This window comes from Candoia aspera, chromosome 1, assembly GCF_035149785.1.
Source record: "Candoia aspera isolate rCanAsp1 chromosome 1, rCanAsp1.hap2, whole genome shotgun sequence".
Lineage (NCBI taxonomy): Eukaryota > Metazoa > Chordata > Lepidosauria > Squamata > Boidae > Candoia > Candoia aspera.
Window position 1 is genome coordinate 316,975,891 of NC_086153.1, and position 27,190 is coordinate 317,003,080.

The window sequence follows — 27,190 nt, forward strand, 5'->3', positions numbered from 1 at the left end:
TAGAAGGAAAGTCAAGTATTGCATTAAAGAGAGGGTAAGAACTGACGATGGGGAAAGAACATTTCATGCTGACATAGTTTCCTGCCAACTCAAGGATGAGTGGAGGGGACTTCAGCTCTGCAGACGGGAAAGGATTTGGGTATGTGTGAATGAAAAAAAAAATTGCCACAGTGTAAAGGGGGGGCTGTTTGTGGTCTTTGCTAATTCTGATGAAATGAGTTGATCATATCTGCTCCTGTCTTTGATTTATTCTTCTAATTCATTGTTCCCCAAGTATATGCCTGCAAGATGGGGAGTTCAGCCCCACTATCTGAGGCAGGTGGTGTTTAGGGGAGTTTTAATCGAACACATCTGGAGGGCATCTAGATTGGGGAATGCTGATGTCTAGTAGCACTCAGGCCACCTTTTCACAGCTTTCCTCACTGGCAAACATGCTCAGTCTGGCCTAGCCAGGGTAGCTGTTCCTTCTGTGGAATGCTAAGTGGTATGCCTAAAAGCTGGGCGTGAAGTGATATTATCAGTGTTAATATATCAAATACTTACTCTCTTGAATGCTATTTGACTATGCAGCCATGTTTTGAATTGAAATGGAGAAATTTCCTTTGCTGGCTTGTTTTTAAAGAAAGGGGGAAAAAACCCCTGCCATGTCTTCTTCCTCTGGTTTCTTCTTACTGGTGCAATCAGGCCTAGACAAAATGAGCTCCTAAGGAAGGGTTGTGTCCCTACTTAGAATCCAGGCCTCTTGGATTCCTCCCATCTTTTCTATTTGAGATGGCTTGGTGCTTGTCTCTGGGAGAGAGCTGGAGAGGACTTGTGAAAGTGCGTTCCCAGCATTTGGTGAGGAAAAACATGGTTTTAGGAATGGTGGATGACTTGTTTAATTGACTTTCTCTCGGTAGCTTAAATATATTTTTTGTCACTTCTACGGCTCTGAGAATTCCTTACGTAAAAGAGTATAAGATTTGAGATTCCGAGACAGTGATCTTATGGACACAACAAACAGGGGTGGCACGGAGAGATTACCCAGAACAGAGAGCAAGAGGTTAATAAAAGGTGATGAAGAAATTCTGCTTCAGCAGATACAATCAATCTGCAGCTCCATTTCGGAATGTGCTCAAAGCCAAACCAGAGATGTATCAAATACATTGCACTCAGTACGCTCATGTTTAGAAATGCTTTTTAGTAGCCACTGGGTGAAGTGGGTGCATTGGTACAGACGGAAAGGTTGATGAGGAACTTAGGATCATAGAATCATAGGAGTGGAAGCTACTTTGGAGGTCTTCTTTTCCAACTCCCTGCCTAATTATGTGTACACCTAGATCAGTGCACATTACACCTCTGCTTGGCGAGCTGCATTGGCTCCCAGTTTGCTCCTGGTTCAGTTACTGTGCTGTTGATGACACCTGCCCTTTGGAACACCATCCCCCCGAGGTGAGATTGGCTCTAATCTTGTTAGCCTTCTGGAAGAGCTTGAACACACAGCTTTGCCATCTGGCCTGGGGATCCAGTGACGTTGGTGGAGAATCTGCTAAATGGCTGCATTTCAAGGGAAATGAACGGTGCTCTCCCTCAGATAATATTTTTTATGGTTTTAAAGTGATATTTTTAAGTGTTTCTAATGATTTCTGTGGTTATTTTTTTGCTGGTTTTGTGCTGTTTTTTGGTTTTTTAACTTTGTAAGCCACCCAGAGTCATGGCAGTGAGATGGCAGCCATATTAAGTAAGTAACTAACTAAATTAATAAATAAATGACTGCCATATCATATCATATCTCATGGCTCATGGCTCATATCATATATGTCTCTCCTCAGTCTTTTCTGCATACCAAACCTACCCACTCCCTTTAACTGTTCTTCATAGCCTCCAAGCCCACTCATCATCTTTGTTGTTGTTCCCTGCACTCTTTCCAGATCCTTAGCATCCTTTTCGTATTGTGATGACCAGAACTGCTCATCATTGCAGCATAGTGTAGAACTATCATCTGTCATGATGTCAACATTATACCTCTGTTGATGGAGGTATTGTGTTAGTTCTTTTGGCAGTTGCAGTACAGTTTGGTTAACTTCATAGAGAATGACCACACTAATTGTCCTTCTACAATGTATTCAGCACTAAACAATGGTTTACAAACCACAGGATGATTTAACATGTCATGTAAAACAAACCATAATAATAAATCACAATGTAATTTGGTTTTGCTTATTAGTTGTGTGAATATAGCCAATATTGTTGTTAACCATGGCTTATGGTTAAAGCATATTTTGCAAACACATCTCCTGTCTCCCCAGATTATCTTTGCTTCTTAATGCAGGGGCAAATATTTAGGTACATTGAATAGCAGTAAATTACTACTACTATTATATTGAAGAACTTGGACCAATTCTTGTTTTTACAAAGCAGCATTCCTCAAGATCCTTAAAGTGAATTAAATATGCGATAAGCTTAGAGCATTTATTTTAATTTTTTTAAAAAAAATTCAAACTCCCATAATTTTATTTTTAAAAAAGAGCACAAAAGGCAAAACAGAAACGAAAACATTTTGAAATGAAGTGTGGCTTCAGCTACCAGAAAAAAATGCTTATCACTATTAAAAAGTATTCCTTGATCTTGCTTTCAGAGTTTGTCCAAAGGAAGAGATTAAAAACCAAAATGTTGAAATTGTTCCAGAAGGAATGTGTTAACTGTCATGGCAACAATATGATTTGTGTCTGGGGTGACTGTGCATAAAGCAAAGTCATTGCATGAACTTGTTTTCACCTATCAGGACATGCAAAGCAATCTAGTCAATTTCACACTTCCAGCGATTTATCTGAATGTATTAGCTGTCTGAACTCACCAGTTTTCTTGGCAGTTACTTCTAAGTATGAGATTCCGAATCAGCATCTCAGTCTCTTCCCTTAAATTGGCTTGTTTTGTTACTTCTATCTGTAGGTTGGAAAGCCAATTTTATGTTTTATTGTATGTTATATTCTTTGTGCTACATTTCAAGACAAACCTCTTCAAAAGTGATTTTCAAAGCACTTCTGGTGGGGATATGGCAGGCTGAACAGCTGTGCCCATGGGCTCCACGGGCAGAACTGACAATGTGGCAGTTTTCACAGGCTCAGGCAGGATTTTCTTGAAGCCATGGAGTGTTTTCCTGGACAAAGAAAACACTTGGAATTATCCCATCTGTCCTCCGGAATGCCAACTTGTAGCTAGAGGATCGCAAATGGTGTTTGTGCTCCTCTGGTAAAAGCTGCCGGGATGCTGGGACATCACCATTTCCAAGCTGCGCTGTAGCCTTAAAGGGACACTAAGACTGGCCACCCCATACCTGAACCACCCAATTTATATTTTTTAAAGTTTATGTACCCTAAGAGAGGCTTTTTACAGCAAGGAGAAGCGGGCTCTCTTGGCGCTTATTGTTATTTTTGGGGTTAATTTTTTTAAAATAAATTCTCTTTAAGTTTTGGCTTGTTTCCCATCCAAATGTTAAAGAGGCTTTGAGACTAAATAATTGTCTCCATGTTATTATATTTGTACTGGATTTGAAGAAATTACCATTCTCCTACATGTTGAATCAGCTGATTTGAACCTTCAGTTTCCTGTTTACTTTCTCTTGAGAACACTCTGCTATTCACTCTCACTTCATGTAAACAACTTTTGAACATCCTCATATCTTTGACTTTCGCTGATTGAGTTCCTAGGGGGCGCCATAATCTACTGCATGAGACATGGAGGAATTCAAGCAGACTTTCTCTGATTTCCATCGAGACTTAAGCAACTTCTTTCTAATTCTTACCAACTTTTTATGCAAGGCATTCAGGACGTTGTGGAAGATATGAGCTTTAAAATGTTTCATCTGGTTTGGGATGTTGTAGATGAAATGGAGGAATTTAACAGTGTCAGGAATGTCTCTTCAACTTCTGCTGAGATGCTGGAGGAAGATTAGACAGTGGAATTGAAGAAATTAAAGGGACAGACTGAGTTGCAAGCTATAAGTGAAATGGATCTTTTGATGGAGTGCCTTAGAAAAGAAAGGGTTAATATGTATGAGAGTTCTCTTGAAGAGAAGTCAGAGTTTTTGAGGGGGGCGGTTGGGCTGTCTGATTTCTTTAAGAAAAAAAGGCTCTGTGAGTAATGTGGCGATATGTAAATGCTTTGGTTTATTTTGAAGTGGGATAAGGGTTTAAGTATATTTATCTGGATTGCTTTAAGAGTTTGGCTGACTTTATTTACTTTTAATTATTTTAATTAAGATTATCAAGGTATAATAACAAAAAAAGGAATAATGTTTGATTTTGGGTTTAATGATTAAGATTGTTAAAATTGCTGTATTAGTATAATGGTAGACAATGCATATGTTTTTTATTATAGTAGACAGGAATGTATAGAATAGTAGTAGGGAGGAAATAAATAAATGTTATCTTTGGGGGGAAGTTGATTAGGAGGTTTATACAGTATATATATTCTTTTTAATATAAGGGGAGGGAGCAACTATATTTAGTGATTTTTATAATGTGCCAGTGGTATGATTTATAGAAATAATGTGACTTTAATATAGAGTAAGGGATTGATTATGGACAATTGCATATTCCTGCTGTTAAAAGTCAGAAGTCATCTTTTTCTGTAATTTTTCTATAATTTTTTTTTTGTGTTTTCACATCTTTTCAGTTCTTTTTTTCTTTCTCTTTGTAGTTTTTTATTTTTCTGTAGCTTTTATCTTTGTTTGAAATTTAATAATTTAATAATATTCTTATTTAAAAAAGTGATTTTCAAAGCTGAAAAGACAGCAAACATCATGGTCTAACAACCCAAAACCTCTGGATTCATCAGACAGGTCAAGTTTGTCCCAGAAATGGACCAATCTCTTAAGTACAGAAAGTGGTTGCAGTTTGAAAGATGTAAGAATCAGGCCATTTGTCTGCACTGTCTCCCTCTTCACTCCACATCATGGTGCAAGATCAGAATGAGTGCCACAGTGAAGTCACTCCAGAGAATTAAACCCCAGAGAATTAAATCCAGAGAGATTGAGCCAAACAATATAATTGCGGAAACTCTACTGTGTTTTGTGCTCAGCTTGATCGCATTCTTCTTAACCATTTGCTTTGCATACATGACACAAAAATCTATTAAGTGCCTTCTCCATGAATTACAAGGTAAGCAAGAATTTCAGACAGTTGAATGTTTTAACTTATAATGCCTTCAATAGTTCTTACCGGTTCCAAGGCAAACTTCGGCACAGGATATGCTGTAGGGTATCTCTACTACCAGTCCTCAGAGTTCCTTCCAGTTCCTTTCTCCTGGTTGATCTTGGCAACAGATCACACAGCTCAATATAAACTATGTCCATTGTTAACTTGGTCTAACATTCTTCATGGCTGGAACAACACTCCTGTTCCCTGCCACAAACACCTTCAGCCAAACTGTTGTTGTACCTCCCAAAGGTTGTCAGCTATTTTTCTTTTCTGTATGTGTATCTCTTTGTTTCTACACACACACACATGTGCCTGTCTGGTCTCTCTATCTATCTCTCTATCATCTCTATTTCTATCTCTATCATCTCTCATCTCTATTTCTATCTCTATCATCTCTATCATCTATCTTTATCTATCTATCATCTATCAATCTGTCAATCTATCATCTATCATCTATCTATCATCTATCTATATCTATCATCTATTTATCATTATCTACCTATCAGCTGTCTGTCTGTTATCTATCTATCTATCTATCTATCTATCTATCTATCTATCTATCATCTATCTGTCTATCATCTCTATCTAAGGCTTGGCAATGATGTGAAGTGGGTAGGACCACTTTAGAGGTGTGGGTAGGAATTAAATATTCTGAGTTTGTGAGGGTGGGTTTGCTTTTTTGAAAAACTATGAATCCTATTTTGGGGTTTATATTACAATTTGTGCCTCATCTCAGCAAGGGAAACCATGCCGCCATATTTTAACACTGCAGTCACAGTTTGTCCACCTCAGCTGTAGCGACGTCGAAGCAATGAATGAAGTCTGTTTTGGAATTTAAGACAGTGAAGGCCTGTGTAATCCAGGATTTGGTGAACACAATGGACAACCATTATGTCTTTGGGAAAGCTTACAATAAGGATGTGATAGTAATATTTATTTTCTATTTATTCATTAAATGTATATCCTGCCTTTTCTCAGTTCAAGGCAGCTTACATGGGATTCTCCCTTCTTTTTATCCCCACAACAATTTCCCAGTGAGGTGGGTTGACCTGAGAGAGGGTGACTGTCCCTAAATCACCCAGTGAGTTTCCATGGCAGAAGGTGGATTTGAGCCTGAGTCTCTCCAGTTTTATTCCCACATCTTTACCAATATACTTTGGTAGCTGTAGCACCTCTTGCTCCTGTTTGCCGGTGTTTATTACTGAGAGACAGTGTTATCACTTCTGTAGGAAATGAATAGGCATCATAACTGTTAGCCAGCCATCAGTAGCCTTTTCCTCCATAGATTTGTCTAACCTCCCTTTAAAGACTCAAATTTGCAGTTTTCATTACTTGTTTGGTTTCATGATGCGGTCTATTTTGAATCTCCACCATTTACTTCATTGGATGACCTTCAGGTATAATACTAGTAAACAGGGAGGAAACTTCTCCTTCTCCTAGACTTTTTCTGGACATCATGCATAATTTTATACACAGAGTTCAAATACATACTTTCGTTAGGTAATTGGTAGCTAAAAAGAAGCCAAAATATTTTCCAAAGCAGAACAACAAAAATCCCTCTGTTATTAGTATGTTAAGGTAAACTTCCATCAATCTGAAGAGCTGCTTTCCCTGAAAATACAGCTGGACACATATGGCTTTTCAGAATTTCCACTCAATTTGAGGGCAGAGAAATTGGATGGACAATTTCTCCACATTTCTTCAGAATTCTCCAATAATTGTTGAAGGAAACCTCCTTAAAGGTGACAAAGCCAATAGAAGGATTTTCCCTACATTGTTATCCTTACAATTTAACAGAAGAATAGGAAACTACAGAGGCTGAAGACCATTGGAAAGATGGATGTAAACGAAAAGAGGACATTCAGAGATACACTCTTTGGCTATCTTGTGGTTAGATATGTGTGAAAACACCACATTTGACTTATGAAAATTGGTTCTAAAATGTGTCCTCCTTTGAAACAGTTTGTAAAGCAAATTCTCTTTCACCAAACTGAAAGAGAACTGCCAGAAAAAAGTGCAGGTGAATTTGCCCAGCACTAATAAAATACCAGTTATGGTTTTAGAAAGACTTGTGTTGAGATTATGGCAAGAAAAGAATTAAATTTGTGCCCTGCAAGATGCTGAAGCTGTTCCTCATGGCTGCTATTTAAACATATACACAAATACAGCAAAGACTAATTTAATTTGTACACTTTGTATCATCTCTAGTTTAGCATTCAGCTTTATACAACATGAGGAAATATGGTGTAATCAGTTGGTTCAAGGGTATACTGCTAAAATGATTCAAGATGGTGTCTGTTTGGTAGCAGATACCATCTTGACTTTTTGTGACACCTCCCCTCCATACACACTATGGACATCCTGCAGGCAAAATTCTGTCTTTCTGGGGCAAAATCTAACCCTTCAGGGTTAATTGATTGGATTGATTAATTGCTTTTTTATGTTTCTGCAACTCACTAACCCTCACCCTCAGTGACCTGGTTAAGTGTATTGTGGGAACAGAGCCATTTTTTCAATCAATGAGGCAAAGATAAGATTAATCCTTCTGCCGTTTTAAACTGAATACTAATACACCCTGACCTTTTATAAATCTTGGATGTAAAAAGGGCAAGTACTACTACTAATACTAACAACAACAACAACATGACGGTGCAGCTGCCTTTCATATATTGTACATGACATAGATGGGAAACTGAGGAAAAACCCTATAGGACAGAGTAGACAGAAGACCTGTTTGTCTTTTTTATTTTAAAGCATAAACAAGGCTTTTAAAAAGTGCAGCCAAGGTGTCTGGATTACAGCCCAGCTACAAAGGTGTTTGTGTCTATGTGTGCATGTGTGTTAGTGTCTGTGTGTGTGTGTAAGAGAACTGGAAGAATAAAATCTGGAATAAATTTATTAAGGCATATTAGAGATTAGAGGTCACTCCTAAGATTAGAACCATGTGCGTTGAGAGTATCTACATAATTGAGCAACCGAACATAGTAATATAAGGTGGATTCTACCTGGGGAGTCCAAGGCCATGATTTCCTTTGTCCTTCAGCCTGAAAGCCACATGTTCGCTCCCTGCCCACCCTTACCCACTCCTTCCCGGTTGCTGCTTCTCCTCCATCAGCACTAATGAATAATGGATGAAGAACAGTTTATAGCTAAAACAGATGAGCCTCCCAAGATCTTTAAAAGCTTAATGATAATGGCTTTGCAGAGAAATTGAACATAGACTTCTGTAATCTTGTTTTGTAAGCGATTTCTTAAACATATACTGTCTACCAAGTCTGAACCAGCAGAGATTTCAGTGCAACCTGCCTTGCTGAGCTGATTTCCCAAGCTTAACAAATAGGTATGCTGGTAAATTTTGAATTAGTTACCAGATCCCATTGGAAGGATATTTCTCTGGATCGGCATTTATGCCACTCAGCCAACTCCCAATCCCATTTGCAACTCCTTGGCCCCGCTTGCACTTGGAAAGCAACTTCTATAGCTAGGGCAGCTTCCTCAAGATGGTGACCTCCCATGGTATTGCAGCATTCATCTTCCATAATTCTTACCCAGAAAAGGCCTTCTGGTTGAGCAGTATGGATACTGAAGACTAAAATGTCTAGTTCTTGCTGTACCTAGTGCATCCCTAGCTATAAATCCATAAAGTTTCTGGCCACATGTACTCCTAATAATGTAGCATTTTAATAATGCATTTTAAATACGTAAATGACTTTTAGAGTTAAACACTTTAATTTCAAAAGACAAGCATGAATGAACAATAAAACAATAAGCCCATTTAGGCAGAGAAACACTGTGTTAAAGATTCTCTTAAAAGAAAAAAAGAAAAAAATCGTATTCAAGATGCACAAATAACTTTACTTATTAAAGCTGGGCAGTGCTTCAGATTCAGTCTCCAAAAGATTATTTGGAACATGTGGGAGCGCAAACATAGCACCTAGCTGCAGCTCATTAAAACAACTGCATTTCCCTATGCTCCAGATCATCTTTTGGTATTAGGATCCAAAGCACTGCATAGTTCAATTATTTAAGTTCTGCTTTTCCTAAATGATTCAGAACAATATTCAACATGAAGACCAAAATACATTAGTAAAAATATGAAATCTTTAAGACAAATGCTTCGCAAACCTGAATCATACAAAATACAAACCTCATAGTAGCAGAACATGCAGTAATAAATTACACTGATTAGCAACAAAAGGTAACACTTACTTGGTATCAGGTTCGAGCCCTGATGCTTCATGTACACAACGTTGTTTTCCTGGCAATAACATGGAAGTAGATCACTACTGATTTCTATGAGTTTTTTGAATCCCCATTTTAGTATATAAACTTGTCAGCTTTTCAAGATCAGCCCAAGTGTTACCATATCAGATCTAAGTATTCACATTAAAATTTTCTGAAATAAAAGCATATTTTATTCTTTGCATTATAAAATCTAAAAAGCATATTCACTCAGTCATTCCTTCAAAAAATCGAGATTTATATAGAACATTTAGAAATTAGGTTATTACATGATTTATTAATAAACAACTTGAAAGAAAAACTTTAAAGACAGTGAATTTTCAAATATTCCCTATGCAATCCCTTTTTATGTTAAGTGGACATAGCTAGAATTGCAATATTATGGTAAGAAAACTAAATTTTCTTAGGCTGTATTCACTGGGTCATAAAGTAGTTTCTTTGGTTTTGGTTATGTTGTATAACCCAGATATTATAGCATATTGTACAAGCCTTGGTTGAACTATTGTCTTTCTTGTTGTATGAATGCAGTTCATGTCATTTCCCTGATATTTTACATTCTAGAATGAGCAGCTTGCTGAAATGTGCTGTGTCCCTAATATACCAGCTGATAAGTGTTCTAGAAAATGGTGAGAAGCTGTTCTGGCAGGCTGCGTCAAATGCAGATTAGTCCAGGTGCACAGATATTATTTTTACATCATGAAAAGATGCTAGTTTGCCCTGTGTCACTGTGAAGAACCTTCACTTTAGCCCTTTAGTCAAGTGATGCTGAAAAAAGATAGGAAACTCTCCAGAGACTGAAACACCTCTAAAGTGCAATTGTGTATGATGAAACCCACAAGGAGATAAAGTGCACTGAATGCCACCATAGGTGCCATTAAAACTAAGCAGATCTGCCACAGTATATCTCAGTATCTCTGAGCTCCCCTGCCTAAATTTAGACAGCAGTCAAAAGTCATTTTCTGATCAAATATACTTTGCACTTAGTTGCCTCTGCTAAATCAAGACTGTTCTTCTAGAAAGAGAACTATTAAGCTATTTAAAGAAAGAGATTTGGCGAAATAGGAGCGATAGCCAGATGTTACCTCAGTATAAGATGCCACTTTCTTTGGTGCTTTTTGAGGAATGTTATAATTCTGATCCAAATTGGCCCATGAGTGGCCTTGGGAACTTGGCTGCAGGTTCCAAGTCAACTTTAAGCAATCCCTTCTCATACAAATGTTAATCGAAGTAGGTTAAAAGCTTGCTTTCAGTTTTCCTAGCCAATTAAAGTTTTTTAAACTAGGTGGAGGATTGGCTACTAAGTTAATATAAAGCCTACCGCTCTTTCAAATATTAGAAGGATACGATCACGATGGTCACATAAAATTTTAGCTTCTGTGACATTACATTCTGTGTAATGTAATCTCTATTTTGTTAAGGAAATCCTGGGGATTAATCCAGATAATCTGAAAAAGTACATTGTACATTCCTCTAGGACCGTACCTCTTCAGAAAGCAGACTGAAGTGGTGATGGGGAAGTGCCTGGTGATTGAGGCAGTAGTTTAATCTACGAAAAACTATATTCATGTTTTTCTGTTGCTCTGGTGTTTGGTTGCTTCTTGGGTAAGATACAAGATACAATGCATTTTCTGTGGTATAGATGTCCTATACATTGTACCAGTTCATGTATTTGGATCCTAAATGCACACTTCTGTAAAGTGATGCTGGCCTATTATATTCCAAGATATCTTGGTGGGACTATTGGTGCAACTTCTCAAGTATTTCTGATTGATGTGTCACCTTCCATTGCTTCTTTAAAAAAAGTATGCTCTAGCTGGAATTTGTCCATATTTTACTAAGAACAACTTCCAATAAGACTGGCAGAACAGAATGTCTACCAGATTAGTTATTAACACAGGTGCTAATTTTTCAAAAATGTTATTTTATTCAGCATGTTACACCTATTTGCCAAAATCTACACTCTTAGGCATTGGAGCCATCACAATGATTAAGGCAATGTCCATTCAGTCTTTAGATTCGCTGTCATCCCTTTTATGCCCTAAATTTCTGCACCACAGTATTACATTCACACCATTAATATTCAGTTTAAAATACCTGTAAATTGTAGTAATTTAGTGATTTTATATACTGTCTAGCAATTTGTACTGTAATTTTTAGCATTATAGTTTTATGTAATATTTAACCTCTTACAGATTTATATGTTTATTATTTTGAAATCCTAACTCATATCTTAATGGTATTGGTACTATGTTTCTACATTTGCGCTAGCACTTTAAACCCTAGTTAATCTTCTAATACACACGTTGAATTATTGGCATAATGGGATGGTTTTAATTTTAGCGTTGAACGTAAATTTTGGTTATTGACTAAAATACGGGACTTCTACTACTGCTCCTCTGTGATACATTATGGTTGTTTCTTGAATATCTGGCCATAATGAAGTTGAACAAGCAAGTTGTTTTAAAGGAAAAAGTCTGTTCAGTTCTTACTGTATGCAATTGGTAAATTGGTTAGATATTGACATGGTTTTAATGATAGTGAGGTACATTTTAAAATATAACTACTGCAGTTTCTTTGTTTTGTTTTTGGTGGTAATAGTAGTAGCAATAGTAGGAGAGTCCCCACCCCAAGATGGACTACAGGAGAACAATAGTTTTGTTACCATTCCTCATTTTGGACATTTGCTCTTCTCATGATCCTGTTCTTCCTGGTCTTGTAAGCTTTCCAGTGTAGCATTCCTTGGCTAGATTTCACCCTAAACTAGGTCTGGCTCAAACTTGCCTTAAAATACCAGAACAAGGAGAAAAAGATATAGTCGAGATCTATTGTCTTCAGAATTCAAACAAATGAAGAGCTTGCAGTGTAATTCTGTTTTTTGATTAGCTGTCCCTGCTAACATTTAAACAGCTGTATAGGATAAAGGCAGAGGGGGATGTTATGTAAACTCCAGGCCAAAATGGGCATGATCAAAAACAAAGATGGCAAGGACCTAACAGAAGAAGAAGAGATCGAGAAAAGGTGGCAAGAATACATGGAAGACCTGTATAGGAAGGATAACAACATCGGGGATAGCTTTGATGGTGTGGTCAGTGAGCTAGAGCCAGACATCCTGAAGAGTGAGGTTGAATGGGCCTTAAGAAGCATTGGTAATAACAAGGCAGCAGGAGACAACGGCATCCCAGCCGAACTCTTCAAAATCTTGCAAGATGATGCTGTCAAGGTAATGCATGCTATATGCCAGCAAATTTGGAAAACAAAGAATGGCCATCAGATTGGAAAAAATCAACTTACATCCCCATACCAAAAAAGGGGAACACTAAAGAATGTTCAAACTATCGAACAGTGGCACTCATCTCACATGCCAGTAAGGTAATGCTCAAGATCCTGCAAGGTAGACTTCAGCAATTCATGGAGTGAGAATTGCCAGATGTACAAGCTGGGTTTAGAAAAGGCAGAGGAACTCGGGACCAAATTGCCAATATCCGCTGGATAATGGAAAAGGTCAGGGAGTTTCAGAAAAACATCTGTTTCTGTTTTATTGACTATTCTAAAGCCTTTGACTGTGTGGACCATAACAAATTGTGGCAAGTTCTTAGTGGTATGGAGATACCAAGTCATCTTGTATGCCTCCTGAAGAATCTGTATAACGACCAAGTAGCAACAGTAAGAACAGACCACGGAACAACGGACTGGTTTAAGATTGGGAAAGGAGTATGGCAGGGCTGTATACTCTCACCCTACCTATTCAACTTGTACACAGAACACATCATGCGATGTGCTGGACTTGAGGAATCCAAGGCTGGAGTTAAAATTACTGGAAGAAATTAACAATCTCAGATATGCAGATGATACCATTTTGATGGCTGAAAGCGCAGAGGAACTGAGGAGCCTTATGATGAAGGTGAAAGAAGAAAGTGCAAAAGCTGGCTTGCAGCTAAACCTCAAAAAAACCAAGATTATGGCAATCAGCTTGATTGATAACTGGCAAATAGAGGGAGAAAATGTAGAAGCAGTGAAAGACTTTGTATTCCTAGGTGCAAAGATTACTGCAGGTGCTGACTGCAGTCAGGAAATCAGAAGACGCTTAATCCTTGGGAGAAGAGCAATGACAAATCTTGATAAAATAGTCAAGAGCAGAGACATCACACTGACAACAAAGGTCCGCATAGTTAAAGCAATGGTGTTCCCCATAGTAACATATGGCTGTGAGAGCTGGACCATAAGGAAGGCTGAGAGAAGGAAGATCGATGCTTTTGAACTGTGGTGTTGGGAGGAAAATTCTGGGAGTGCCTTGGACTGCAAGAAGATCAAACCAGTCCATCCTCCAGGAAATAAAGCCAGACTGGTCACTTGAGGGAATGATATTAAAGGCCAAACTGAAATACTTTGGCCACATAATGAGAAGACAGGACACCCTGGAGAAGATGCTGATGCTAGGGAGAGTGGAAGGCAAAAGGAAGAGGGGCCGACCAAGGGCAAGGTGGATGGATGATATTCTAGAGGTGATGGACTCATCCCTGGGGGAGTTGACGACCGACAGGAAGCTCTGGCGTGGGCTGGTCCATGAAGTCACGAAGAGTCGGAAGCGACTGAACGAATAAACAACAAACACATGCTTTCAGGAACATCACTACCAGCTAGACTGGCCAATAATTAGAGGGAATGAAAACCAAACTGTATCATTTGCCAGTGGCATCCCAGATTCCACTTCACAATTAGAGGGTCAGGAAATAGGCTATTATACTCACAGAAGAAAGGAACATGGAAGGCTACTTTACATGGCATGCAACTTGGCCCACTATTTTCTCCTGACTAGTGGGAATTTTCAAAGTTTCAGGTAAGGGGTTTTTCTGACGACCCTTTGCTATTTAGAGCTGGCAGGGATGAAATTTTCTTTCATATACAAAGCTCCAAGAATCTCAGGCATCAGTGCTCTGACATACAGTTGCTGGTAAGTGGAAGAGCGCCATTGTCTTTTTATCCAATTTGAAAGCTTCTCAGTTAACATTTGGTTGGGCACTTGGGGAAACAAGATGTGGCCTCTGTGAAATATTTGGTCTGATTCAGCAGGAACCTTAAAAGATATGCTCTATTTCTGAGCTACAGTTCATCTCCCAAATAGTTTAGGAAATCTTGCTAGCTGCATGGCTCTCTATCCTATACAAACCCACTCAACTGAGAGGAGCAGAAAACAATTGGAACGAAGTAAGCTTTAACCCTTTCTTAACAGGATTATATTGCACCCAAGAGGCACAGATATGAGGTGAGGAGAGGGATAACTGAAAGGATCCAAAGGATAGATAGGCCCCTAAGAACCAGCATCCATCCTTGGCAGTAAAATTAGGGGAATATTAAAACCAAGGGGGAGGCCTGCAATACATAAGAATCCTCTTTATCAAAGCAGAAAGGCTTTCAAAGATTCATTAATAGAACTGAAGTCTATTGCTCTCCTGAGGGTTAATTAATCTGGTTGGTGAGAGTACACAAACATACACAGAGAACAAAAGGCCAAAAGGAATACAAGGTACCTAAATTGATCCTGGTACCTGAGATGACTGTAGTAAATTTTGTTTTGTTTTTAAGTTCTGATTCCAGATTCTGTATTATCAGATTACTAAAACTTCTTTGCCCTGCAGTTGAGAAACCACTCATTTGTATTTGGCATGAAGGCTCAGACTCCTCTGGTTCTCCCCTTGTCCTTCAAACCTGAAATACCACAGAGGACAAGGAAGACATTTGAAAAGCACAAGAGTTTCAAATAGTGTGTGTGTGTGTGTGTGTAAATCATTTTATTAGGTTTTGGAAGACAGCAGTATTGCAATACAGAAAAAAGTTACAAGGGCAACAAAAAGGAATTTTAAGAAAACTCTTCAAGGTTCCATAGGAAAAACTGGAAAAGGACACTACAGCTGTGGGAGTAGGAAGGAGATCAGAGACTCCAAACCATTCTGAACACTTAAGCACAGAGTCAGGGGGAAAAATTTCAACTACTGACATTGTTATAAAATGCTTTAATAAATAGTTTTCCTCTGAAAGCTACAGAAGAACATGTCAAACAAAATGTACTGCACCGAAGTTTCTGCAAAGCAATTTCTGCATTCATGTATAAAAGTGGTTCCAAAATGGCCAAGATATTAAATATTTCTTTTGCAATTATAGAATAACCCAAGGAACATAGGGTTTTCTCAGTAATTAAAATAAAAGTATAGCTAATTTCTTTAATAATAAAGCCTTTTTTAAAAAAGAACGCCACAAATGATGCATAAGCCTTCCATTAAAAATAATCATTTCTCCTGAGACAGTCCATCATGTGAGATGGAACCAGATGCTGCAACCAATGTAAGGCTGAGAAGAGTAATCCTGTATGGTATTCTCTCTGCGTGCACCGAGCGACCCCAAACACGTGACATGATGTTGCTGTGCTGTGGGTTTACCTGCCTCCACAAGTAGCAGCTAATGAAGTGACACAGAGGCAGGAAACTCAATTCAGTGGCATCACATCAACCATTAAGAAACACTAGTTATCAGGGTTAAAGGAAAGAATTCCAGAGTGGTTTCTGATAATTGGCAGGTCTCTGCTGTACTGTCCTAACAGCCAGGAACCACGCTGAGACAAGGAGTAGGTCTCTAGTGCTTTATTACTGCTACATTAGACAGAAAATCCTAACAAACTGAAGAAGCGTGGGAAAAACCCAGACAGATAAACCCCAAAAGTTAAGGCGGGGCTGATCTGTGTCTCTTTGAATGGCTGCTTAACTCCTCAGTACTACGCATGCGTTTTCCCCCCTGGATAGGGGCCCCCTCCTGCTCACCACCAGTACTCATGACATGTACCACCTAGATCCAGCGTGAGTTCGCCAACATTTTTTCCATAGTGAATAAGCATAACAAACAAGAAATGAGAAGAATATTGTTCCCTTCATTAGGCTTGTATTTAAAAAAATGCAAAAAAGCAATATCACATGTAATAGAGACATTCACAAAGAAAAAGAATATTGCCCTGTCATCTTTATGCTGTACAGGATACTTACTCTCTGTGTTCTTGAGATGCGAGGAAACACCTTGGATCTATTTACATGTGAAATGGTTCCGATACATTGAAAAAAAGTACAAAAAGTGACCAACAGTTTCCCAACATTAATTATAGTAACATCATTTTCTAATATGAACGTAATACCAAAATAAGGTTTTTGCATTTATTTTTTTAGAAACCGCCATAAAGCTTTCCTTTCTGTGACATAAATTAAAAAGGAATGACATTTAAAAAGATCAAAAATATTTTTAAGTTATTAACTCAAATATACAGAAGGGATTCATTTAAATATATACATATTTACAAAAATGCACTTGCACAATCTGAAAATAAACTGTATCAGTCTGAGGGCACCAAATATCTTCTTGTGGTAAACTTAGATGGGCATGGCAGTCTTTGACAGTTGCTATCGAGAAAGAAAGGTGATATTTCAAGGCACTTGGTATGTGCTTCAATACTGCATTTCTAAGGTAATTAAATCAAATTGACAGAGTTAAAATTAAAAAGGCCACTTTTCCTAACCAATCACAGTTTGAAAGATCTCTATAGATTTTCTTTTTGTTCACAGAATAAGGCAATTTTTTTCAAGGGGACAAACTTGCAAAAGTGCAGAGAGAAGCTTTTAGTAAATATTAACAAGAACAGTTCATGTGAGAGTTTTTTTCCCTTAAGTTCAGCAACTTCCTCAACCAGGAGGTTTCCAAGCCACTGTTTTAACAAGTAAAAAAAAAATCCATTTTGTAAACAGTGTTGAGCCTTCTATGATAAACCTTATGAATTGAAAATACAAATCTCTCTCCTCTGCCTTACAGCAAGTGTATTCTAAGTAAAATTTACAAAAATAGCAACTATCAAAGATTACTCTATCATCTGACAGTCATTGAATAATTTATACAAGGCTAAAAGAAACAAAATAAAGTTTTTATTTTATTATTTTAATTTTTTTTATTCAAAATAAAGTAACTATGAACGTTTGACTCCAGACAGTTAAGTCCTGTATGCCCAATGGAGATGCCAATTTCTCCAATTTTTTTAAACGTTAAGAGATGTAGTCATGGTCCAAACACAGGTTTAGTCTCTTTCACCTTCAAGGTTTGTTGTGTTCACATTTTTTACAGATCTATTGTCCATTTTGGTTGTCTGAAGAGATTTCTTAATAGGACTGTTCTCTAATGAGTCCACTGCTGCCTTTGTTGTCAAAGGTTTAGAGAGTTTGTGAGAGAGGAATTTGTCCATTTCCATAACATCTTTTTCTTCCTCTTCCTCTTCATCCTCTTCCTCATACTCTGTGTACTCGTCTACCCCATCGTAAGTTCTTTTTTGAGGAGATATAAAATTTTTGTGTTCATAATGAATGCCTTTATGACTGTAAGATCTGTCTATAGGATTCCAAATAGGATTTAGAGGTGCCCATTGATTATTCGCAGCCTCTTCTCTGGATGGGCGATTTCTTTCTCTTTCTTTTCTTCTCTTTCGTGTCCACCATACACAAATTATTATGCAGGTTATCCATACAATACTAAAAACTGCACAGAGGATTGGAACCAGATAATCTAGAAAGCAAACCAAACACATAACTTAGAGAGGAAATCCTGAAACAATATGGAGTGAAAATGACGTTTCCAAAAGTCATCATAAACACCATTTGCAGTGAGCCATGTAATCTACCAAAGAGACTTAAAAAAAAAAATCATTTTGCAAAACTAATGGATAAGGACATGGGAAGCAACGATCGTATTTATACTAAGCTTTTAAGATCTGCTTTGAAATGGTATTAAATGTCTGCCTCAATTTATCAACAAAATCACAAAATGGTATCTCCCTCTGTAAAGCAAATATAAAATAGAAAGATGGGCACACAGATCCTCTTAATAGTCAAGATTTTTTTTAAAGACAATGGAAATCTGTATTATGCTATGTATCAAATTTGTTTACCATTTGAATTACCCGTGTCAGCCATTTGTGACACAGTAATTTTAGACACATTTGGATACAGAAGAACAGCCTTTCAGTGGGATATACTGAGATGATTTTAGAACCACATACTCCTTTCCCCAAGAATAATGGCTGGAAAGTTACTCCTCTCACTGCTCCTTGCAGAACAGGAGTGAAACACATTATGAACACAGCCAATACATTTATAGTGGAAAGTCATCTGGATAGACATGGGGGAGTGGTGTTTCTTTTATTACTTACACCGTTTCCTATTTATAATTGATTCCTTCTTTCTTTGGGCAAGTACAGAAGGAATTTGGGAAAACACATTTCAGCAAAAAAGGAAAGACAGTAAGCTTTTACTTAAAGTTTTAGCTTAAACAGCTGTACTGTGGATCATAAAAAAAAATCAAAACCAAAACCAAACCTCAATGCTTAAAAGATGTCCAAACAACAACAGGAGCTATCTTGTTTTATTGTAAGCCGCCCAGAGTCCCCCCATTGGGGAGAGATGGGCAGTAAATAAATTTATAAATAAATAAATAAAAACTATACATGTTGGCCAATTATTGTGCAAAATTATTTTTGTCACCGTCATAACTGTGAACAGTTGCTAAATAAGGACTATCTGTACTGTAAATCTATACATTCTGAGGTACGCATTCTGTCTCATATGTACATTTTATCTTACCTGATGAAGAAGAATTCCCAACTACTATGGTCTCTATTTTGACTTCTGTTACTGCTAACATAACTGTGCTGTTTTGCCGCTTTGTAATGGCATTTACTATAGTATTGGCAGCATTCTGTATGAGACTATTATCAGTCTCATCCTGATGCAAGATGAATGACTAGGAAGAAAAGACAGACAGGAAACTTAGATTTACAAGTAAGTACTTTTTTGAGACTGATGATGGGGAACTTGAGAATCCCAGTTGACTGCTATGGCACGAGGGCTAGTTTCAGGCTAACATGAAAGTATTATACTGGTATCCTGCACCTTGCCCACTAGAGTACATTCAGTCAGTTACATACGGCAGACTTCATATTATTTACACCAAGCGAAATTTAATCATTAGAGACTTTTCAGGTATTATCTGGCTAGGTGTTTGTATTAATGATATAATCCGTTATATATATAGCACATACTTTCCTCAATTTGTATCACAGCTGCAACGATACTTTAGGTGGGTAATTTAGCTAAGAATAATCAGCCAACACTACTCAACCAACACAAACAAGTGTCAACAAGCAGTCTTCAGTCCTTACTAGATCCTTTCAAACCTCTTTTCCTAGTTTCCAAGCTGAACTCATCACCTTTCTGGTATCCAAGGCACTTTACTTCAGCCAGAAAAGATTGATTTGATTTATATGGCTGCCCATCTTGCAAATGTCATTCTGGGAAGCTAACAACATGTTAAAAGGTATAATCAATGAAATAAAAATAAATAAATAAATAAATAAAAAGCCAGCAAAAGACAAGAACAGACAACGTATGATTGAGGAAACTGTCCCGACTCCCAGGAAACACTCTGAGACAGGGAACTGGTCTCTAATGTTTTATTGCTTGTACATAACAGGAATCCTAACAAACTGAACAAGCGTGGGAAAAATCCAGCCATATAAACCCGCAGGTTAAGGCGGTCCCAATCTGTGCCTCTTGGAATGGCTCACCAATTCCTCAGTGCTATGCATGCGCTTAACAGTCTGGAAGGGAGCCCCCTGCTCGCCATCCTTACTCATGACAGAAACCAGCAACAATCCACCTGGGCTTAATTAACTTCCCAATCCCCATGCCTGGGAAAATAGTTAGGTCTTAACAGCTTTCAAAAAGGGCAACAGGGTCATAGATAACCTAATATCAGGTGGTAAGGTGTTCCAGAGTGCTGATGCAACAGAAAAAGCATGCTTCCTGGGTTACACACAATGCCATTCTCTAATCAATGGGACCTGGAGCATGTCCCTCCTGCCAGATCTGGGACAGACAGAGACAACTGGAGAAAGGTGGAACCTCAAATAACACAGCCCATGCCATATGTGCCCACAGCCCATCTTCTTTTGTACTGTCAGTTCTGTAAGGACATTCACCACCAGTTGATTACCGCCCCCCCCATTTAAATTTCGGGGGCACTCTGATAATTTTTATTTGCATTATCTGTTAATCAACCAAAATAAATGTATTTCTCTGAAAGTAGCAAAATTTTGCTACATTATATGTAAGCTTCGCCCACAAATGGTGACCAACAGTTATTGTTGTTAGGGGATAATTTTGTTTTGTTTTCTAGAATGTATTTCTATTGATCAATGACTGAAATAAAGTTTTTGTCTGTCTGCCCCATGCCAGGCTGGCTTTATAGGTGACAACCAGCACTTTGAATTGCATTGGCAAGCCTACTGGAAGCCAATGCAACTTACAAAGCAAAGGGGTAACATGGACGTATCTAGATTGCTAATTGCTTGTGCTGTTGTATTCTGGATCAACTGCAACTCCTAAATGTCCTTCAAGGGTATCCCCATGTAGACCACACTGCAATAGTTCACATGGGAGGTGACCAAAGCATGAGCAACTGTGTGCAGTGCCTTTCCAGAGGTCATCCATCAGCATGATCAATGCTGTCTCAGTCCCATACCCAGGCCTGAAACCTGACTGAAAGGGGTCCAGATAATCCACTTCCTCCAGGATTCTTTGAATCTGCAGCACAACCATCTTCTGAATAACCTTCCCTAAAAAGGGAAGGTTGGAGATGGGATGAACACTGTCCAAAACAGTTGGAGCTAGGGATGGCTTCTTCCTCCCCCCCAGCAGATGTTTTTTTGAAACGGGGGTGGATCACACCTCTTAAGTGTCACTGGGATTCTCACTCACCCCCTCTAGTCTTGTACACTGAGTAACCCAATTTTAAGAAGAGCAATACAGTGGAGGTCAGTCTGCCATTGCAATTAATTAATTAAAACCAAACCAAACCCCTTGTGTATTGCTCAAGTAGTAAGTAGAAACTGAATTTAGAAGAGAATCATCTAGCTTGTTTATGAGTATCCTGTGGTATTATATGAACCTTGCTTTTCCTTTGTCTTAGCTATGAAGGGACCAAGTTTTAACACAGATTATCTTCTTCATGTCATTTCATTGTTCCAGTTATGGTATAGAACAGGGGTCCCCAACGCCTGGGCTGCAGACTGGTACTGGTCTGTGGCCTGTTAGGAACCACGCCGCACAGCAGGAGGTGAGCGGTGGGTGAGTGAGCAAATTTACAGCCTGAGTATTTATAGCTGCTCCCCATCGCTTGCATTACCACCTGAGCTCCGCCTCCTGTCAGAGAAAACAAGCCCATTGGCTGCTATCTCCAAAAGGCACAAAGAAAAAAGAATAAAAGGTTGGGAAAAAGAGGAAGCACTTGAATCATCCCAAAACCACCACCACCGGTCCGTGGAAAAATTGTCTTCCACGAAACCGGTCCCTGGTGCCAGAAAGGTGGGAACCGCTGGTATAGAATACTATCTATTCATTAATCATTTGAACAGAAGCACAGATAGGGATGATATCTCTAGAATCTAAATTTCCTTCTCATAAGCCATTACTGAAAACAAGATGAATTGCTTTCAAAGCAATTGAAATGTCTAAAGAAAGAAAAAGGCAACATATTCATCATCGTCCTATAGTGGAATCTAGAATAGTTTTTATAAATGCTGAAAATACTTCTGTTTCTATCTTTTGGCCTTGAACAGAGGTACGTAAAGCAGGTTAGCACCAAAATTAGAAAAAAAAACATGTATGGTTACAAATAATAAAAAAAATAACGAGAACAAGGAGTCATGCTGAAAGCAAATCTAAGATCCACCCATTCTGTTTTTTCCTTCATTTCTTAAACCGAATTAAACCCAATTTCTACTTCCCTTAAGTTATATATCTCCCTTCAATAACTGCATTATCGTTAACTTTACATGAATCTGAAGCGCTTCTTTCTCTTTCACTGAAGAAAGAGACAATCCCTATTTTCCTTCTGGGTCAGATCCCACACTTCTGTTCTTCCTTTATTTAACATTTTGCCCTTTTCTTGGCCAGGTTTATTTGTGACTCAACAATATAATCAGCCAGTCCCTAATAATAATAATAATAATCAGCTCATCATCCAAATCTTGGGTAGTTCTTATAACGCCCACTGGCAGAATTATAGCCTGGCACTACTGTCGGCAGGACATTCATTTTACCTCAACAAAATTGTAATACTTACAACAGCAACTTCCACTGCATTCTCTATGGAGTATGATAGGTCACACAACACTAACAATATTCTTTCACTAGAAACGGATCTAGTGGCTGGTAAATATCTGATTTCAGAGCATATATTTTCAACAGTAGTGCCCTTGAAGAAGAAAAACATACAAACAGGAAATAAAATTAAAGTTCATATTAATTTCATACAAAACTTAACAATTAAACAAAAAAGGGTAAGAATGTCATAACTTACAACATATGGAAACTCCTTATGTTATAATGGAGATTAATACTATTAGAAGTACTATTCTGATATTCAGCAATCTCACTGGATTGCTATATATGTCACTGGAGATATGCAAGGAGATGGCACATGAAATTTAACAAATCTATTTCTTTTTTCCCCTATCTCTACAGCGTACAGGAGACATCATGGCCAGAGATGGAGTTCTAGTAGTCACCTGCAACAGATGTGCCCTTTGCCCTTCCATGAAGTGGTTATGATGGGATTATTAGTGTTCTTGATTGTAAGAAGAAATTTGGTATAACGTCCTAGCAGTTTACAAAGCTTCAGCTTGGAAAAACAGGAATGCGTTCGGGAAGGCAAGGTGGAAAATTAACTAAGGCTAGCAAGAGAAACAAGGAGGATTTATTCATGTCAACAAGAGAAAGGAGGTGGTGAGTTCACTGCTTACTCCAGATGGAGAAGCCTTAACACATGACTAAGACAATACAGAGGAATTTAACTCCTGTTTTGCCTCTGTCTTTATATCTAAAGGAAATGGTGATTTGAATAATATAGACTGGGAACAAACTCAACAGGGGAAAATGCAAGTCAGTAAGGATATGATCAAGAAACTTCTAGCCAATTTGAATGAGAGGAACAAGATGGCCTTCAACAGGGAGGAACACGATGTCCTTCAACAGGGGAAAACATTGAGTATTAGGGAGGAAAATGTAGGATACATAAGATGAGGAACTCATGGCTTGGAAACACAAATTGGAGGAAGACTTGGGTATGGTCACTGACAACAAGAACAGCCAGGAATAAGCCAACTGCTAGAAGACTAATGGAGTTCTGGGCTGAATTAGAAGAAACACTGTATCAAAGATGCATAAAGTTCTTATTCTCTTCTATTCTGCACTGGTGAGATCAAATCTGGAGTACTATGTACAATTCAGAGCACTAAATTTCCAGTATACTGACAGATTAGGACAAGTCCAGAGGAGGGTGATAGACATATGACATACCCTATAAGGGCAGGTTGAAGAAGTTTAGGATGTTCCATTTGGAGAAAAGAAGACTGTGGGAAGACATGATATTAATGTTTAGGTACACAAAAGGGTGGCATAAGGAAGATGATAAGGAAGTATTTTCCATTATCACAGGATCAGAAATAATGCATAAAATTGCAGGTACCAAGATTTTGCTTAAATATAAGGAAAAACTTTGACAATAAAATCTGTACAATTAACAGTGGATCTATGGAGATTGTGGGTTCTTCAACTCTGAAGGCTTTAAGAGAAGGCTGATAGCCAACTCTCCTGGATGGATTAGTTGGTTTTCCTATACACTGTAGAAGTTTGGATGAAATGGTCATCATGGTTCCTTCCAACTCCACAATTCTATGATATGACATCCACCACATGTGATCAAATGGATCAAAATCTGTATTCATGAAGAATGCCAGCACTTTCATTTATAACATTCCCCCACTTAAGGATGCCAACTCTTCAACAACGAAGATAATTTCAAGGAATGTAGAGAAGAAAGGAATGTACCTGTCACAGAGTTTTGCCCTCTGCTCTCTTGATTATCACAAGCAATTCCTCTAAGAAGAATTCAGTTATGAAGTAACCATTTATCCATAAAGTAATTCCATCCAAAATGTACTAATTGACAGTAGTGGGGATGTATGGGAAAATGTGAAGAACAGAATAAATTGTGATGGGGTTGGATCCAAAATTTTTGTGAAATTGGGTCTGTTTCCAAAATTGTGCATTTCCTTTCCAGCTGATATAGTGGAACAGTAGCACAAGGAAGCTCCACCAGCTGACCAAACAGAACCCATCCTGCCAAAAAGTTCATTCCACAAAAGGCCAAATAACAGGCAAATGTTGAAAAGATGTGCAAGTAAGGTCATTCCCAATGGACACAATTTTCAAGTGTTTGGATTTTTGAGCCCTAAATATATTCCAGGAAGAATATATAAATAATTTCCCCAATACTTGTAGTAGAAGTGAATATGGAACTGACTATATCATGATACTTATCACTTCTTCCACACATCTACTTAATTTTTTATATCCAGAACTGGTGGCAATCTTAAATAAAACACATGGAATCCTTCAGAATTAGAAAAAATGATTTTGCGCAAGAGAGCTGATCTTTATTTACATTCCACATAACCAAACAAGAATATTTTCCTAAAAAAAAAAGATCAGTACACAATACTAACAGACTTCAAAATAGAAGTTTCTCTCTCATTGTCTCCCTAACAGAGGACTGCAAACAGATATGATGGAAGTGCTGCAAACCTGTTAGTAACAGTTAGAGTTTGGCAAGCAAGGTGGTCAATTCCAAAACAGTATGCTGTGTGAAACACTAGCAAGATCTAAGCAAAACTTAAAACACTCTTACCTGGGGTACTTTATCTCTGTTAAAAATCAGAGTAATTCTTGCACAGCTATTGTCCAAGTAGCCTGAATTAGGGAGGCACTTGATGTTAACAGGTAGAGGTTCTGATTCACTGCATTCTCCCCAGTCATTGCAAGGTGGTAGGAAACATTTGACGTACGAGTTTTCTTGGCATTCTTGACCTCTAGGACACTGGTAACTAGCATGGTCCCCATGTTTGATAAGCAAGCAAGATTTCCTTCCACACCACACCTAGAATTGAATACAGACTATTGATTTTAATGGACTGTAAGAGGAAACACTAAAGGAGATTGTACAATTAATTCCTATCATTGTATTCATGTAATTCAAACAAGTTTTTCTGGGGTTATATTCTTAACACCTTTTTCCAATTTCTTATCTAGATGTAGTCCTCAGTTAACGATGGTAATTGGAACCAAAATTTCCATCACTAAGCGATGCAGCTATAAAGCATGATGTCACGTGACTGCATTACTTAGTGACAGCAATCCTGGCACTCCCCACTGCTGTTGTTAAGCAAGTCTCAGATGGCTTGTAAGCAGACTAACAGGCAGGTAAGTGACTACTGCTGGGCAGGGGAGGGTGTGCAGGTCACTGGCAAGTGTGGTGGGAGCCTGATGGGGTGGGGCTGGCTGCTACCAGGCAGGGGAGGGTGTGTGGGTGGCTGGTGAGGCATGATGGGGCTGCCAGGTGGGTAAGAGTGTGAATGACTTGCTGAAGTGACTTGTGGGGCTGCCAGGTGGGTAAGAGTGTGAATGACTTGCTGAAGTGACTTGTGACCTCTTTCCTGCCGGTTTCCCCATTGACCTTGCTTGTGGGAAGCTGGCAGAGAAGGTCACAAATGATCACGTGAACAAAGTTGCAATCGTTTTAAGTGTGAGTCAGTTGCTAAGTGCCCAGATTGCAATCATGTGATTGCAGGGGTGCTGGGATGGGTGAACTTTGAGGACCGGTCATAAGTACCGCTCATGCAGTGCCCTTGTAACTGTAAATGGTCACTGAACAAGTGGTTGTTAAATGAGGACTACCTGTATGTCCAATTTGCCCATTCACAATTAGTGGTACTATAAAATGAATTATTTGGCTATAAAGAGATTATGATCTAAGGACACCAAACAGATGAAACACAAAAGTGAGAAGAAAGTGTGGTTCTGAACGCAGATAGGGCATGTTCCTAGCCTCACATCTAGAGCCAGGGCTGCAGCCTGCTCTTCCTCACTTGCCTACCCTGGCCCTAAATTTGATGGCACCTTGATGTAGGCCTAGGAATGCAGCAATCCTTCTGCCCACCCTGTCCAGGTACAGAGCCATTTCATCTCATCATGAGGGAGGATCCGCTGTGCCTGGTAAGCTGCTGCCCTACTTCTGGCAGTCATGGTTTGTTGTTCTGGGTGTCCAGCAAGCTGGCACCGTTTTTGACTGTGTCAGTCCCTCCATCTACTTTGCTCTCATTTTACTTGTACCACCCACTGAAATGGTAGGCAGAGAGTAGTTTGCCATTCTTCTATGATAGTCCTTGCAATCAGGAGATGCATGCCCTGTAGGGCTTACTTTTTCCTAAGTATTGTTGCTGGTGGTAGAAAATGATTTAGAGGCCTGCATTCTGGTCCATGAGCCACGAGTTTAAGATCTCTGTTTTAAAGTATTATTCCATCAGCCCTAGCCAGAACACCAATCTCTGGACTTTGTAAGAGTTCTCACTAAAAACATTCAGAAGAAGGTTGCCATAAAGATACATAACTAATAAAACTGACTTTGTTTAAATTGGGAGAAGATTTCATTGCAAAATTACCTTGGTGCAATCAATATGGCCATCCAGACAATGGCAATTGTTGCATTCTTGATCCCATCTACCTCCGTGAGGAAAGGACTTTCCTTTAAACCAGCAAGACTTTCCAAAGCCTATCACTAAGAAGAAAGAAGGG

The 27,190-nt window shown here is 38.5% G+C and overlaps 1 protein-coding gene across 2 annotated transcripts in view; it reads right to left on the bottom strand.

The window, feature by feature from the left end:
* Positions 1-15,418: 15,418 nt before the first annotated feature.
* JAG2 (jagged canonical Notch ligand 2) overlaps positions 15,419-27,190 on the bottom strand; it is a 102,604-nt gene continuing 90,832 nt past the window's right edge. For both annotated transcript variants that reach the window (XM_063290418.1, XM_063290417.1), the window contains 6 exons: positions 27,058-27,173; positions 25,248-25,496; positions 22,623-22,754; positions 19,082-19,241; positions 16,251-18,008; positions 15,419-16,000 (listed from right to left, as the gene is read on the bottom strand). In XM_063290418.1, coding sequence (XP_063146488.1) covers positions 17,527-18,008; positions 19,082-19,241; positions 22,623-22,754; positions 25,248-25,496; positions 27,058-27,173 — 1,139 coding nt within the window. In that variant the 3' untranslated portion in view covers positions 15,419-16,000; positions 16,251-17,526. The remainder of the gene's footprint in view (positions 16,001-16,250; positions 18,009-19,081; positions 19,242-22,622; positions 22,755-25,247; positions 25,497-27,057; positions 27,174-27,190) is intronic.